Consider the following 16,069-nt stretch of genomic DNA (forward strand, 5'->3'; position numbering starts at 1 on the left):
AACCTGACTAGCAAGACGGGTAATATATGCCTGAAATGAGACCAAAACCACACCTACAGACAGCCAAATGACAACATTGGAACCCTTCCAACTCCTAGGTATGTGATTTGTAATTACCATAGAACACATACCTAGGTGCCTAGGTACTAAGGTGATACTGTATCGATGTTAGACATAGAAGAGCAAGGATATAACTCAAGATGCACATTGAGAAGCTCTGTCCAGATTGCCACCCATGGCCAATAATTTTGCCTTGGGGCAGAGTTGTTGTACAGTTTCCATCACAGGAGGGCCGAACAAATCATTTTGATTTTTGCGTGGATACACATTCATCAGCGAGGTATCTGGGACATGGAAACTCATAAACTATCCCGACCCCCATCCAAGAACTTCCCGTATATCCAGTCCATACCGCTTCCTTCGCCTTCAAAACACCCGGTTTATTAACCTAGAACTTGGAGAAAGACTTGACAGCGCGCGAGGTCTTGGCGTGAACCTTCAGCACGTTGAAGCGAACCTAGAGAAATTTCGAGTCAGTTATCAAGTTCGTAGCGGAATAATATGGGGCGCCAAATTCAAGATGCCGCAGTAGATAATGCGTGGAATTGCAGACTGCGAACAGGGACGAAAATTGACGAGAACCACAGATAAACGTACAGTCTTGGAGAGAGGACGGCACTGGCCGACGGTAACCATGTCACCCTCCTCAACACGGAAAGCGGGGGAGACGTGGGCAGACAGGTTCTTGTGGCGGCGCTCGTAACGGTTGTACTTGGGGACGTAGTGGAGGTATTCGCGGCGGATGACAAGGGTACGGTGCATCTTGGTGGAGACTGTAGATAATTCGTTAGTAAATCCCCTTGCCTTGAAAAAGACAGTTCCAATTCAACTCACCGACTTTGCCGACAAGGACACGGCCACGGATGGACACCTGGGAAGTGAAGGGGCACTTCTTGTCTGTAAAAGGTTCAAGAATGAGTAATCTGACACAATAATTTGGTGATTGCGGGTGTTGTTTCTGGAATGAGTGGTCTTCTCGAAGTTCGGAATTTCGAGTGTCGAATGCGAATATTGGCCAGAGAAGGAAACGACAGATTCCGGGCCCCTCAATTCCTCCATGCGATCCTCCATTCGCCCTTTGTATCCGTGAAAAGACCACCCACCCATATATTCCGCCACAATATTTCGAATAAAAACTCAACGGAGGTCGTGCATACCGATGTAGGTTCCCTCAATGGCGGTCTTGGGGGTACGGAAACCGAGACCGACGTCCTTGTACCAGCGGCGGCCCTGGGCAGTCTTCTTGGAGGAAGCCTTGGCCTTGGTGTTAAGGAAGATGTGAGGCTGCTTCTGGTAAGCGCGCTCGGACTGGACGGTCAACTCGGTGGCCATTTTTGCGGTGTTGTTCGACGAGGAAGCGGTGTCGAAGAAAGGTCGGGTTGGCGGCTGTCGAAGATGAGGAAGATTCGTTGCCCGTGGAATCTTTGGTAATTCGTAGTGTGCGACACTAGTCCCGATTGGGACTAGGCTAATTGGGGTTAGGGCTCTGCGCTTTTGTTTACATCACGTGATTGCGGAGGCAACGCGCTTTGGGCAGGTGCGATAGGAGTAGATTACAGGCTCGGTCCTGTTTGATCAAGAGATCTCAGCGTTCGGATTTACGGAATATGCAAACTTGAATTGATCTGCGAATGCGCCGATTCGATCGCCGACAATGTCAACCCGACCCGACTCTGCGGCTTTGCGACCGCCACGATCCCGTCGGTCTATCGCTCATGTCCCGCGGTCTAGGATGACGTCTGGTTTGGACAAGGAGAATGCGACAACTGAGATTGGTGCAGCCCAACCATTTTCAAATAATTCAAAACCTTCTATAAAAGATAAGAAATCTCGGAGCAAGAGCTTGGGGCCCGGTGGACTCGATGCCCTGCAGAATTCAAACGGCAATCGTCGCCAGGTAGCTACCAACGGAACAGCGCGCGCATATGCAGAACAATTCTGACTTGAATTTTTATAGTCTACGGCCTCCTTTCCGCTAAAGTCTATTCTCAAGCCTACAGTCCCTGTCTCACCAGTGCGAAACATCCCATCATTCGAGGAAACCCGCCGACGTACACCAGCTCGTAGTAAACAGCAGACCCATGACGGCACGATGGATGGACAGCACCAAAGTGATCAAGGGAAAGAGGGTCTATTGATTGACTTTGAAACGACCCCAGGGCCTCCCACGACAGATAATGACAACGACGACACGGCAAATCCGTTCGATACTTTCAATGCGACTTCCGCCATTCGCGAGGAGATGGCTGCTACCAAGGAGCGCGACGAACAGGAGCGCAAAGATCGTGAACGACAGAATATTCTTGAGAAACGAGCGGCGCGGAGGAAATCAATGGGTTCGTGTGTCCCACTTTATCATAGAAGTGAATATTGACACCTTGACACAGCAAATCGCCGAGTATCTTTTGCCCCCGAGGCAACCCTGCACACCTGGAATGTGGTGGAGATTCCGGACGACTCAACCTCCTCCTCTGCCGCGAACTCAACAAGACGTGCATCTGCTGCCCCAAACTCCCAGAACCAACCTGGGTCCATCTCGCCCACCAAAGATGCTCCATCTTCGCCAGCAGAGTCGGAATTCGGATTCTCCCCCGTTCGTACACAAGATTTGGACCAGATAAGAGGTCGGTCATCATCTGGGGGTGGCGATGATGGCGGCCAGGATTTATCTTCTAGTCCGTTCAGCGGAAGCTCAGAAGGAAGTGAAGACACCGGCGCCCAAAGCCTGGCCGGAGAAGAGGACGATGGCGGTTCTTCAGACTCCGACGATGGATTTGACGCTGAGAGTACAGCAATGAGCATGGATGATATGACCGCGCGCTCGGGCATGAGTGTCCAATCAGACGCAAGTTCTGGCTCAAGCTCTAGTGCCAGACTCAACGAAGCACTGCGCCAGGCCGCAGAGGAAGCAGGAACCGAAATTGATGAGGACGGAGAGATGTCCATGGAAATTGCGGATCAAGAAATAACCGGTGCTTTCCAGCCCTGGATCAAAAAGGGCCAAAGACAAAGCTTTGACTGGGGAGACATTAGCGCGCGACATGATGAGGAGAACCTCGATCCACCCAAGAATGCCACTATTCAAGGTTTAGCTGAATCAGATGATATCGACGAAGACGAAGACCTCAGCATGGATGTGACGAATGCCGTCGGACGCATTCTTGGCAAGTCTCCCGGCGGTCGCCAGAGCATGGCTCGTCGTCAGTCCGTGGCAGAGGAATCTAACTACGGAGATCAAACTATGGAGATGACGAATGTCGTCGGTGGTATTGCGCAGGAGGATTCGCCATCAAAGTTTTCCGAGATTGGTAACGAGGATGAAGGAATGACAATGGAATTCACTTCGGCCGTTGGCAAAATCTTGGGCAAACAGCCTACTTCTTCCAAATCTGATCAGATGAACTTCGACCAAGACAATGAGTCTGACGATGGTATGGACATGGAGATGACTGGTGCCATTGGTGGTATCCTACAGTCCGGGATTGAAGCCAATGACAAAGTGCACGCGAAGATGGTAATGGAGCTCGAAACCGACTCGGGTCAGCTGGCTAGCTCGCCTTTCCAAGACAATGTTCGGCAGTCTCCTGCCAAGTCCCCTGCCAAATCACCTCTGCGTTATCAAATTGCTGCTGTCGCATCTGAGAATGGGAGCCCCAGTTTGGCAACCGTGCGGGCTAGGCCTTCTCGGCGTAGCTCCACACCAGGATCGTCGGGCACGCCAGGGTCGGCCAGCCGGCAACGATCACCAAACACGAAGCCATTGACTCCGCCCAAACAGTCCACCCCGCAAGTGAAACCTACAACCCCGAGCAAGACACCTCCCTCTAGCAATGTTACTTTTAGAAGTGCTTCACCAAAGAAGCTCTTCCAGCCCGAGCTGCAGCAATCGGCAGATAAGCGCAAGTCTCTACGTCAAAGTCTATTTCAGCATAACATAGCAACGGGAGAGTCCACCCCACTCTTTAAATTGCAGCCCCGTGAGGGCCGTCGCTCTTCTGGTTTAGGGATTGACAAAGAAGGTCTTGGATCTCCTCGCGTGGCGGCCTTGCTTGACAAGCGCCAGTCGCTTGGAGATGTTACCCCTAAGTTCGTTCCGCAAGAACCGGCCCGATCCGGTGTGCGCTTCGAGGACCCTGTGCAGATGCAGGCTGAGGAAGAACGTGATCGCGAAGAAGAGGAACTCCGAGAGGATGGCCATATCACGGGTTCGCAGTCAGATCGGGAAGTAACCCCAAGCTTGAAGGATATGATTGCAAATCTCAGCCCGAAGAAAACTAAGATCGGCAGCCGTAAGAGTCTCCATGTTGGAGCTGCTCGCGGGGTTTTGGGCAAGCGCCCGGTCGAGCTAGACTTGGATGAAGACGAAGTGGAAAATTCGCCCAAGCGACTGCGTGGCCACGATGTCAGCCCAGTCAAAGGTGTTAAGTTGCCGGCACCGATGTTTAGGGAAGGCAATGTCCGTCGGTCAATTCTTTCGCCCGTCCGTAGAGCTGCTAGCTCATCGCCTCCCAAGGGCAGCACCACGCCTTCCCAGCAATCCCGGAGTACTTCCCAGACATCGACAACTCCTCTTAAGGATGGGATTGATGCTCTTCACATTGCTTCTGATCCTCAACGGCCAGAGGAGGAAGAACATGCCCCTGTCGAAGAACCTGATGTTGAAATTAAGCCTATCCAGTTGCAAGACTTCCTTAAAATGACCAATATTCATTTCATGGAGCTTACTACGACAAAGAGACGGCACACAGCTGCCCCTGGCAGTGCCACTAAGAAACTGACACGACTCTCTGGCGAGAACATGTCTAAACCAGGCTCCATAACGTTCGGTGATTGTGTGGCAGCTGGCTTTTGTACAGTGCCAATGCTTGAACTGTACCAGCATGTAAGTCCTACTATACCCGGATATTTTTGTTTTCGCTCACACCGTCTCTAGTCATGTCGGGAGTTGAAATCCTATATCTCTGAAGGTCGGCAAGTGATCCGCTCTATTGAGGCAGAAACATATGCCGAGAATCCAGCTCTCTTCAAGGAGTATGTCACCGCTCCGCCAGATATCCGAGTGATCATGGACAATCAATTCCGAAACGTCAAGACCCATGCCCGTCTGCTGAGTAAGGCTACGTGGTACGAATGGCGAATGAAGTTGCTTGAAGGCTTGAAGGAAGGGCTCCTCCGTCACGTGGAGGAAATGAAAGCAGACGACGACCTGCTATCTGAACGAGAAGAGTTGCTCAACAGGAACGTGCCGCTACTCGTGGAGAAGCATGCCTCTCTTGAGCAAGAGGCAACCAACCTACAACAGTTGGTGGATGAGATGGAGAACTGTGATCAAGATGAGCTACGCAGTACGCGCAGCAAGCTGTCTGAGGTGGACTCGGAAATTGCAGCCAAGAGACGGGAACTTGAGCAGCTGCAGGAGGAAGTCAAAGAGAAGGTGACTTTCATTGAGGCTGGAGCTGAAATGCGGGATGAATTCCTGGCTCAAATCCAGGAGGCGGAGCGTGTAAAAGAAGAGTGCCGTGGCTGGAGTGCCCGGGAGATCAACGAATTGAAGGGTGAGCATTTTCCCCCTCCATTATAGTCCTTTTCTGTGGGTACAGTACTGACTTTACTGGGAAATTAGCCTCTGTCCAACGAATTCAGCAACAAACTGGCTGGTCAATCGTTTCGGCCTCAACTCCTTCAGATGCATCGAAGGGACCTTTATTGAAGATGGCCTACCGGGACCACCTCCAACTAGAGTTCTATCCTGGGGCTTTTGCCTCCAAAAACAGTGCCCAAGACGAGGGAAAGAACTACCCGATGAAATTGACTTCCCGAAAGAATGCCAACGTTTCTCCCATTGCATCCTTGGTCCTCCACTCGCTACAGCACCATCTGACTACGATCCAGCAATCCACTGTTGTCCCCAAACAGCTCTTGCGCTTCATCTCTAGCGCATGGGACCGCACAGTTGGGCTGGAAAATGAAGCACGCATGCTGGAATTCTGTGGGGTCACTCGCCTCACCCTATGCAAGCCTAATGAGGGCTCTCTTTCTCTACGCACACGCTGCACGCTCCTCGGCAACTCCACCGTCTCCACACCTGGTAGTAAAGGCGTTGATTCAAAGAACAACAATGCCAAGAGAATCGATGTTGACTTCACAGTCCGTACCCGCATTGATAAAGCCAATGCAGAGAACACCATCGGTTCCTTGGACTTTGATATTGACGTTCTGGCGACGAAGGTCTACGGTTTTGGAACAGGTAGCAAGTCCGGTCTTCCAGACAAGGAGTTGCAAAGCATTCTTGGCAAAGGCCTTGGTCGGGATAAGAACGGTGGCATTCAGCTAGGAGATGGCGTGTGGTGCAAGGCGGTACGCACACTCACGGGATCTGTGTTTTAGTTTTTGAATATTTGCTCTTTTAGGATTCGGTTATTGGACGGGTTCGGTTTGGTTTGGGAATGACGGCGCAGAGTGAATCTTTTCATGCTCTGCTTGGGTTCAATGGCGCGGGAATATGGGATATCTTGACTTCGGGATCTGGGCGTTCTTTTTATACCTAGTCTTTACTTTCATCCACTGATTGATCATGTGTTTCTATCATACCACACTATTAGTCGCTGTATCAACACTCGTGAATCCTGGCTAATGCATATACAAAGAAGAGAGTAGAGAGGTCGTGCTTAGGAAAAGGTAAAAGGCAACGCTAACGAGAACGAATCCAAAAAAAACAAAGAACACCCCGCTCAATCTTTCCCTAAAACAACCCCAAAAATCCATTAGGCCAGACCGGATCCGCGCCCTGATTCGGATCCTCCTGGCCCTGTGGCAAATAACCATACCCCAGACTCTGAGGATCGAAGCCACCAACTTGAGCTGTCTGGCCGTTAATAGCAGGCGCACCATGGATAAACGATTCAGCCGATAGAATCGGCATGGAAGAATACGGATCCGCAGACTGCGTGCCCGTCGGAACAGGGGGCGGAAAAGTGTATTCCGTCGGGAAGAGACCGGCGAAGAGATTTCCGCCATGGCTCCAGTCGCCGGACATTGGGTACTGGAAGAAATCCGGGATTGAGTTGGCAGTGCTGGTGAAGGAGTCTGGGGAGTTGATGGAGTTGATGGGGTTGGGGGTCATGCCTGATGACCCCGAGGCTTGGGCTGCGGTCGTAGAATAGTCCTGGGATAGTTGCCAGGGTGGAATTTGTGGTGTGTGGAAGGTGTTGTCGCCTGTCTCGTGGAGGAATGAGGTTGAAGGTGAATATGTGTTCGGTGGGTTGGCGAGATATGGGGATTGGCTTTGGTTGCTATCGCCTGGGTCTGGCATTGGGCTCATGGGGACGACGTAGCCTGAGGAATTGACTGGCGGAAGGCCTTCTAGGGTGGAGGGGATACTGATGTCCATTCTGTTGGGGTTGGCAGTGCTTGATGTTGGATATTCGGGAGCTGTGGCGGGTGTCATTGTTGTGCGGAGGGTTGTGGGTCGGTGATGCTGCCTTTGGTGTGATGCTGGCTGTGTCCGTGAAGTATGTTTCTTGCCTCCTGGTGGCTTATATTCTTGGTCTCCTTCGTCTGGGGCGCGGGCTCTTTTCTCGTCTTTCTCGATGACGGCTCTGGCGATGCGTTCGAGGGTCGCACTCATGCGGGCCATGAAACCCGCATAATTATTTGACCCTTCACCTGGGGCAAGAGTTGCAAAGAATGCTGAGACCATATTGAGTGATTCGAGGTCTGCTCGCACTCTTGAATGACGAGCGTCCCGCAGAATATTTGAGAATAGTGTTGATGCTGCCTGGAAGACGTAGTATAGTAATGACCTGAGGGTTGAGTGTGAGAAATAAAGCTGATATAAACCAAGAGTAGACTGTTGTACTTACCAGGTCCATGCGATGTCTCCCCATGGCATGTTATTGACAACCTTCAAGGTATCTCGGGCAGCCTGCGCACCAATGGCTGCTGATCTCAATGCATGCGCTTTGCTTATCGACACGACCTTCTCTGATTCCTTTCTGGCTGTTATCATGTAGTTAAGAAAGATAGGTACCCGGTGAATCATGATCACAGCATTGTGATAGACAAAATGGAGACCAATAGAGGCAAACCCGAACAGGAAGTCGCTATCAGTATGTTTTCTTTTGGGTTCGGTGAGAGTCGGGGATTCGCGTTTCCATTCTTCAAGCTCTGCATATAGTTCTTTAACCGTCTTGTAGATTTCAACGGGAGGCTTTTCTAATGCCGTAGCGGAGTACAGTCGACTGTAAATGTGGCTCTTGATGAGCGACATCCGACAGAGCTCGCGGAAGAATGGAATGTTGCTTGCGGTTTCGCTGTGCTTATCGCCCTCCAATTCTTCCGGAAGAGGGACATCGAAATCATCGTGATGTTGTGAGGGAGCGTTTCCAATCCTTAGACATGTGCTGGAACATTATATTAGTACTTGAGACGATATATGAATGGACTTCTCTTACCTTTGATCAATGACAAATGTTACCCAAAAAACGCGTCTTCTCTCCTCTTGCTCAGCCGGACTAAGTTCCGGTCTTGCAATATTTCGATGAAGCCCCATCCGATGACCGGACCGCATAGCCGCAGTGATGAGCGGCAGAGCTGATTGAGTTCCAGAATTTCCCCGAAGGAAGAACGCCTTTGTAAGTTGTTAGATGCTTCCATAGCGGCGAAAGGAGCAGGGGACTAACCATGCTAATCAAAGCCTGTACACTCAGTAGATCTGTGCGTTTTAAGGCTAATTCCGTGAAGACCGACATGGCGTTTTTGAAGTATAACTCGGATTTCTCCTTGTCTTTTTCTGACTTGGGGCCATTTGAGTATCGATATTCGTATGCCAGACAGATTACCATGTTGATATTGGCCCAACGGGCGGCGTCATCACAGGTTTGCTGTGTATATTGCCATTCGACCATTTTCATAAATGATGATTCGAGATAGATAGGAAGCAGACGGTTGGCCGTCCGGAAGAAATCCTTCATAAGAGAGAAGACCTCGGACCTTGAGGGCAAAGGTTTAAAAACTTTCGAGGCAAACAGATCATGGAACACGTCTGGTCGCCATTGATTCCATGGATTTTCATGAATGAATTCAGGAGATATAAGTCGCAAGAAGCTGACGTCGCCTGTTTTGCTTTTAATCCACTCTATACCTGTTCGTGATAGGATTGACAATGAGCACGACGTCCCTGTCCGTTCAGTTAGTCTCGGCAGTTTTATATCACATGGACTGTACTCTCTATCTTACCGAAATATCGGGAATCATCTCTTTGGTCTGCCGGAAAGATGGGTGTACCCTCAATGAACCCACCCTGTGAGCAAAGAGACGCCCCGAAATTTGACTTTGGACTGGAAGTAGATGAGATAACTTGACTAGCTGGTTCGTCGTCATCATCGTCATCGGACAAGTCACCTTGGCTCATATCGCTTTCTTGCAAGATGCCTGCCGTCCTCAACAACGACTCAACCCTGACGAGGCGGTCTTTCAAAGACTTGATATACTCATCACTACTGCGGTAGCATTAGCCATGACCGACAAAAAGCAGATCGGGAAATGGCGCTGCATATCGCCGTACCTTTGCTGATCATCCCGCTTCTCATGCTGGACCGGAAAGACACAATGCGTATTACGGCGCGTGCATTGCACGCAAATTGAACTAGATCCTTCAATCTCACACTTGGTCTTTTTCCGATGGCACATCTCACAAGCCTAGATAGACGTCATATCGTCGTTAGCAAATCCCCCTAACCGGAGTCCGCCGGGAAAGTGGAACTCGGAACAACAAGCGAAACCCACCCTTAGGTGCTGTCCTCTCCATAGCACAGAATCCATGGGCAATGCGTTCAGCGAAGATGACTGGTTCATCGCCTTGGCCGACGGTTGTGGATGGGAGTCATGAATGTGCATGCCAAGACCTCGTGAAAAAGTCGCCCCAGCGGAGATGGCGAAGACTAGCGGGAGATCTTTGTTCCTTATTTCGATCTCCTGTTCGATATCTACCTATAGGCAGACATTTGGAATCTGCAGGGAAAGAGGGAAAAAAGCTGAATAATCAAGAACGGATGTCGGCACTCCCGGATTCCGTTCACTTTGTGCTCTTCCCGGGGGGGCACTTTGGTGGACCGGGGTTGTGTCCAGCACTCCACAGCCTACTCCATACCCCTGAACTCATCTTCACTTCGAAGTTGATTTTCTCTGCGAAAGAGAAGTCGTCACTATAGCGAATGCGAGAGAAATTCGGCCCGTATGCATTTGTTCTTAACGATGTATAACTCTTCTTGTCCTGCCCGGGCATCGTAAGAATAAAAGGGATGTTATAGTAAGATAGCACTATGCTATCTCGGATGATTTAGAGATATTTAGATGTTCTTTTCTCGTGTTATAACTAAAGTGTATGGAGTAAATCATACCGGGCTTATCACTCTACGATGTACAATATGCGAAAGTGTTATAAAGCATAAACCACATATCTAGAGGGCTTCTCTATGTATAACAAGGGATTTCTCGCGTTCTTAATGCTCTACGGTGCATACTCCCTCACGGCGAGAAACAGCTATGTAGCACCTCTCCTTGAAGGATCGAGATTCCCTTGCACGTGTTTTGAGGTATTCCTGGGGATAGAATAGATCCAATCCCCATTCTGCGAGGTTATCAGACGTACATAAGTGCTTGGCAACATGGGAATCTTCAACGGGATATCATTATCCATCTTACTGGCCAAGAGGAAAGCCCCGGCAGTTCGTATCATTCGTAATCCATACAACCATCTGTACAGCTTCTTGCCAGAGAATTTGTGGACGGGGGCCAGTCTCTATAGATCAATTGGCCCGGTAACTCTGTGGCAATTGTCCACAGTACCGAATTTGCTATCAAGTCCATCGACAACCCATACCCGGAATGTTGATTGTAAGAGTTTTGAGAAGATTCGTCGGAGACTCGTTCATAAATTTGTTCTTCTGTTCGTCTACAGTGTTCTGCACCCGCTACAGCTGTACTAACTTATAACTGTCAGATCATTGCATCTACCGCAAAGGTCAACCTTTTCCATCCTTGATATTATACTACCTGAGATTAACCATAGTACATGTAGTATATACATATACTTACATACCTACCTGGGCAGCGAGCTCCACTATCATGTAGCCAATCACGGAGCGGTATTTCATTTACATCCAATAGGATGCATCCACTCTTTGGCTCCGCTGATGACGGGCCGCCACACTGCCCAATAGGACGTCACCGTTTTGGTCCGGTCCCGTCCGACCTTTGCTGTTATACTTGCTCGAGGCCCAGGGTCCACGACGCGGTATTCAGAAAGTGGAAGATCTGTTTGGGCTCATTATATATATCACGGGCCATAGCGCAAGAAAGAGCACTACTTACCTTGCATTTCATTAAATTAGGGACTCGAGGGGATGCTCAACTACCTAGGTATGCACCTACGTGACCCCAAACTCCTGTTAAATCTCGGATCTATATAATCTTGTGGGTTTGCAGGTACCTTGGTGTATCTGGACGTGCCCCCGAGTATCTCCAACGACCTGACCATCTTGGAATATGCATGGTAATGGATTGTATGCATTATGTGGCCACCCGAGCTATTTCCCGATTTTTAATGCAAGAATTGGGAATTAATGATCGTCTCAGGTTAATACAGACATGGCGTTCAAAGCCCTCTCTTTAAAGGAAAGAAAAAGAGGTGGAGATAAGCTTAAATCCTCCGCCCAGTCACTCTCCATACCGCATTGGGGATGGGACAATCACGACATCCCGACGATTATGTTGTACAACCAAGCTTGGAAGCCGGGGCCTCAGATCTGGCAGACAAATGGAGCAATCCGCAGTAAATCTTGATACAAGCATTCCACGGTGTTTCGCTAACCCAGAAAGGCTACTATTCATTCTACCCAGGTAAGACCTCGGAAGACAAGCCCTTTGCTTACAACGAGGCCTTCTACAGCTGGAATTGTATCAATCGGAGAGATGGGCCCAGGTATGACCAGACTCCTAAAAGCCCACGACTACCGAGTCATCACGGTCGCAGAAGTACGACGCCAGAAGCGAAAAACAACCCGGAGAACTAACGGCCGGTGAACACCCACTGGCGCGAATCCACTCAGAAGAATCGAGATCCTTCCCTCAAACAAAGCACTAGTAATCAAAGCCGACAACGTAATTTATATCGTACTACTGCAGAAGGCTGCGGACAGCGCGCCGAATAGCAGAGGTATGCGCACTGCCGTCGACGGGCAATCCCCGGGAGGCTACTGAGGACGTAGAAAACCAGTCGAAGAGGCCCAAGCTACACTACCTCGAGCTCAACGCGCTATCCGCCCGACTGGCGTCGGAGATGGCGGCGCAATCCAACGAGCCAACCACAGCAACGGGTCGGGGCCGAGGGTGCCACTTCCTCGATGGCGGAATCAGTTGGGGGCCGCCACAAAGCACGCAAGACTGCAGCTGGAAGAAACCTAGCGTGGTGTCCAGGTTGGTGGATCTGGCCCTGGGTTTGCGACTCTAGCTAGCTTTCTAAAATAGAAGGCTTGTCTCAGCTTGGATTGGCGCATTTACGCTCAAACTATCCTTCTCTGCGCTGACGAAAGGTCTTACCGCGTAGACGAAGTCGATGTTGTCGGGGTTGTTGGGGCTGGAGGAATACTCCTCGCGCACTGCTGCACTCGCAATGAATGGGTGGTTGCTATGAGTCCCAAGCCATACCGGTGGGAGGGAAACTCGTGGGATTGGGGAGGCTTTTGATGGATGAAATGGGGTCAGAGCGGTGTTTGTGGAGGGTTGAGCTATCTCGGACCATTCCGGAAGATACTTAGGAGGACATGGTGGAGCATTGAATCCGAGGTATAACGGTGATCAGAAAAGTATTTAAGCCTTTGAATAATCTATTAGCATAAAACGTATGTCATAAGGACGATCGAATGTTTCTAGACTAGTACTAGACTGACTATATAGGGGACTTCGGTTCCGGTGCCAAGCTTCTTTTATTACCAGTCCACGTCATCCGTGATGCGTTGAAATGATGGACAAATTAGATAGGATATAGAATACTATACGGAGTACTCCGTAATGAATTTTTACATACAATGATGTACAGTGATGTACAGTGATGTACGCGTGCCTTGATACTCCATATATTCTAGTACCTTCATCAGGGACCGGTTCCGTAAGTGGAGGTCCCCCTTTTTTTCTCTTTCGAATAGCTTGATAATATGTGTTCTAATCTGGCCCTAATCTGGAGAAGCTGTTCATATACTAATGAACTGTATATTTTTTTTATATTATATTCTCTACCTACTCCTATCTACCTAGATACACCTTTCTATACACCTTATATACCCCATACAATATCTACAAAGCGGTGAATCCCCAAACCGACGAACCAGAAGTCGCGATCACGACATTTCTCCATTCTATCAGATCATCGACTAGCATCCTTTTCCACTTGATCTTTCTCTTTCCTCTCCCCCCCTTTTCCTAAAAAGCAAATTTATTTCCCTTTTCATTCGTCCTAGTGGAACTCCATGCGACGATGAAGTGACCTTTTACGAGAACGTGGCCGAGAATTCAACTTCCTGGTCTTTTCTAGGTCTCACTCTTATTTGTTTTTCTTTTTTTGATTTAAGCTCGTCATCTTTTTTTTTTAAAACCATTTCCCGCCTTGATTTATATTAGGCGATTTTCTTTTAGGTGATTCTGATTTGCTTCATAGAACATCCCGTCCTGATCTGGGGATTTGCAACACCCCTCTTCTCTCTCTCCGAAGGTCAAGGGGGAACTTCTTTTTCTTATTTCTTTCCTTTCTTCAACCATGCCGGGAGAACAGCCGTTGCCAGGTCCAGGCCCCGTCTTCGACAAACTTGAGAACTTCAATTTTTTGATGTCGCGCCACGATCCAGCAGCCAAGACTCGACAGTACTCATTTGACGCTGATAATGGGCTGGTCCCGTTCGGCAATGTGAGTATGGACTACGATCAGACTGAAGGCATGGGCGGTCTATCGGTCAGTTCCTATGAGAGTATAGAAGACGACCGCAGCTCCCTCGATCTTCGAAATTATCCCTATCATGGTACGTGTCAAGCTTTTGAGCCCTTGTGCCCAACGTTGCATCTGTTACGCCATCATGTCTCTGCGTCTGAGCTTTAGTTTGGGGCTGGAAATTCCAATGTCTGAAAATTGAAGTTCGATCTCCCTTTTTGCCTGACTTTATCCCTGTTGTTTTTTTTTTTAAAAAAAAGAAGGCCTGGGAAGCCCGGTGCTGAATTTCTCCCCTCCCCGTCCACCCAATGTGCAAATCTCATTGTGAGGTTCTAAAAAGGCTCGAGGCCGCAAAGCCCAGGATGTGAGCAATTGGAATGCATCTCCCATCTCCAATGGTGGGAGGAGATCGCCGTCGGTGCTCCTATTGCACGAGCACGCAATCCCGCAATGAAATGGCAAAACACCAGCGGTTGCCTGCTGACGCTTAACTGCCCCCATGTTAAACCCTTCTTGAGCTTATATCCTTCGGAATATGATTTGCACTTCCCGCATGGGGCTCATTCCCTCGGGGCTATATCGACTGTATCGACTGTGATCGCTTACTCCATCCCTAGGCCCTCCCGGCGAGAAGTCCATCAACTACTCTCTCCCAGAGCACATGATGCCCTACTCAGCTCATTCAATCTACCCGCCAGTCCCATATGCGCCCGACGAGCTCGGTCACGCGCCAGGGGCCCTCACTCCATCCGATGTTTCCTCATCCATCTCGCCGCCCAACGGCCAAATGGGAAACACCAAGTACAGCACCTCGATCTCTGGCGATCGCATCGCCGCCGCTCTCGACCAGGAAGAGGGCGTGCGCGGTGCCGCAGAGGAAGATCGCCGGCGCCGAAATACAGCCGCTAGCGCCCGCTTCCGTCAGAAGAAGAAGCAGCGCGAGCAGGTCCTCGAACGGACCGTTCGGGAAACTACTGAGAAAAACGCTTCCCTCGAGGCTCGCGTCGCACAGCTCGAGATGGAGAACCGCTGGTTGAAGAACCTCCTCACTGAGAAGCACGATGCTAGCTCTTCGCGTTTGCCTCCCCCGGCTAAGGATAGCTCGAACATAGAGCTAAAAGGTCCTGGCGGGAATACCAGACAAAAACATATTCAGCCCAAAAAGAAGGGCGTCGGCACCGAGGAGTGACGAGCCAAAATGGAAGAATGTGTTTGTTTGTTTTTTTTTCTTTCTGGTTTGTTTGCGTTGCTGTTTGTTCCGTTCTTTCTTTGTATCATCTCCCCAGCCTATGGTATCCTGCTCTACACCTGGGCAAGGCGTCCGTTTCGAATCAGCATCCTGCTTTCTCCTGTCTGCTCGCTTTACTTTTGCTATGGTGTCTGCACTCATCTCTCACTACCAGAATGGAAAATGGAGCAGATGAGCGCAGACAAATGACGACGTCACGACCCTTCTCTTCTTCTCGTCCGGCTCTCCCGACCGTGGCTTTTTCGACTTCTAGGGATGGTCTTTGTTTCTGCACTTCAGATCTGGCACTTTCGTTTGACGTTTCAATCCCTACGCCCTCTATTCTCTACTCTCTCCCTCCGGGCTTTCGCTTTATATCTCCTGCCCAGACTCTCTACCTTCTCTACATCCTAACCCTTCCTATCCTCTTTCCATCAGATCGTGTGCTGCGAAGGCTTTCGTTTTTCTCCTTTCCTCGGGCTTGGAAAGGAGATGAATTGGCGGTGTTGTGGTCCAGACTCGCAGTCGAATTTTGTTTTGCTTGGTATTTTATATTTGATATCTTTCTTTTTCTATGGGATTTGCTTTTTTTCTATTTGGCTTCCTCCGTCCTTGCTACCTATCTATGGACCGGAATACTTTCAATATAGGGGTGTCTTTTGCTATATGAATTCTTTCTCCGTACTATTGCTCTATACCTACATATATGGTACCTATATAGGTTTCCCCAGACGTAATAGCAAAGACGTAACAGCAGTGATAAGTGACATGCTCTATCGTGCTATATCCGAGTGATTTCA

At 49.5% G+C, this 16,069-nt stretch overlaps 5 protein-coding genes across 5 annotated transcripts; 2 read left to right on the plus strand and 3 right to left on the minus strand.

The window, feature by feature from the left end:
* Window positions 1-448: 448 nt before the first annotated feature.
* N7525_000390 (40S ribosomal uS17 domain-containing protein) lies at window positions 449-1,764 on the minus strand (the record flags this gene model as incomplete). The annotated part of the gene is made up of 6 exons (XM_002562402.2): window positions 449-517; window positions 658-833; window positions 895-957; window positions 1,218-1,528; window positions 1,563-1,627; window positions 1,663-1,764. Coding segments are annotated over 6 exons (786 nt in total), but the record flags the coding sequence as incomplete, so codon positions are not given.
* On the plus strand, window positions 1,715-6,447 carry N7525_000391 (kinetochore-microtubule binding complex subunit SPC105; the record flags this gene model as incomplete). The annotated part of the gene is made up of 5 exons (XM_061211552.1): window positions 1,715-1,957; window positions 2,018-2,396; window positions 2,448-4,942; window positions 4,994-5,615; window positions 5,684-6,447. 5 exons carry the CDS (start codon window positions 1,715-1,717, stop codon window positions 6,445-6,447), a joined length of 4,503 nt encoding a protein of 1,500 aa, XP_061070778.1.
* A 355-nt stretch (window positions 6,448-6,802) lies between these two features.
* N7525_000392 (transcription factor domain-containing protein) lies at window positions 6,803-10,345 on the minus strand (the record flags this gene model as incomplete). Its single annotated transcript, XM_002562400.2, has 8 exons — window positions 6,803-7,862; window positions 7,923-8,462; window positions 8,514-8,689; window positions 8,742-9,238; window positions 9,298-9,560; window positions 9,626-9,759; window positions 9,847-10,050; window positions 10,211-10,345. 8 exons carry the CDS (start codon window positions 10,343-10,345, stop codon window positions 6,803-6,805), a joined length of 3,009 nt encoding a protein of 1,002 aa, XP_002562446.2.
* Window positions 10,346-12,357: 2,012 nt separating this feature from the next.
* On the minus strand, window positions 12,358-12,862 carry N7525_000393 (uncharacterized protein; the record flags this gene model as incomplete). The annotated part of the gene is made up of 3 exons (XM_061211553.1): window positions 12,358-12,567; window positions 12,661-12,722; window positions 12,769-12,862. 3 exons carry the CDS (start codon window positions 12,860-12,862, stop codon window positions 12,358-12,360), a joined length of 366 nt encoding a protein of 121 aa, XP_061070779.1.
* A 1,011-nt stretch (window positions 12,863-13,873) lies between these two features.
* N7525_000394 (bZIP transcription factor) lies at window positions 13,874-15,230 on the plus strand (the record flags this gene model as incomplete). The annotated part of the gene is made up of 2 exons (XM_002562397.1): window positions 13,874-14,132; window positions 14,659-15,230. The coding sequence occupies 2 exons, from the start codon at window positions 13,874-13,876 to the stop codon at window positions 15,228-15,230; spliced, it is 831 nt and encodes a 276-aa protein (XP_002562443.1).
* Window positions 15,231-16,069: the final 839 nt, after the last annotated feature.

This window comes from Penicillium rubens (genome assembly GCF_028828025.1).
Source record: "Penicillium rubens strain IBT 27055 chromosome Unknown utg000001l_segment0_segment0, whole genome shotgun sequence".
In the NCBI taxonomy this organism is placed as follows: domain Eukaryota; kingdom Fungi; phylum Ascomycota; class Eurotiomycetes; order Eurotiales; family Aspergillaceae; genus Penicillium; species Penicillium rubens.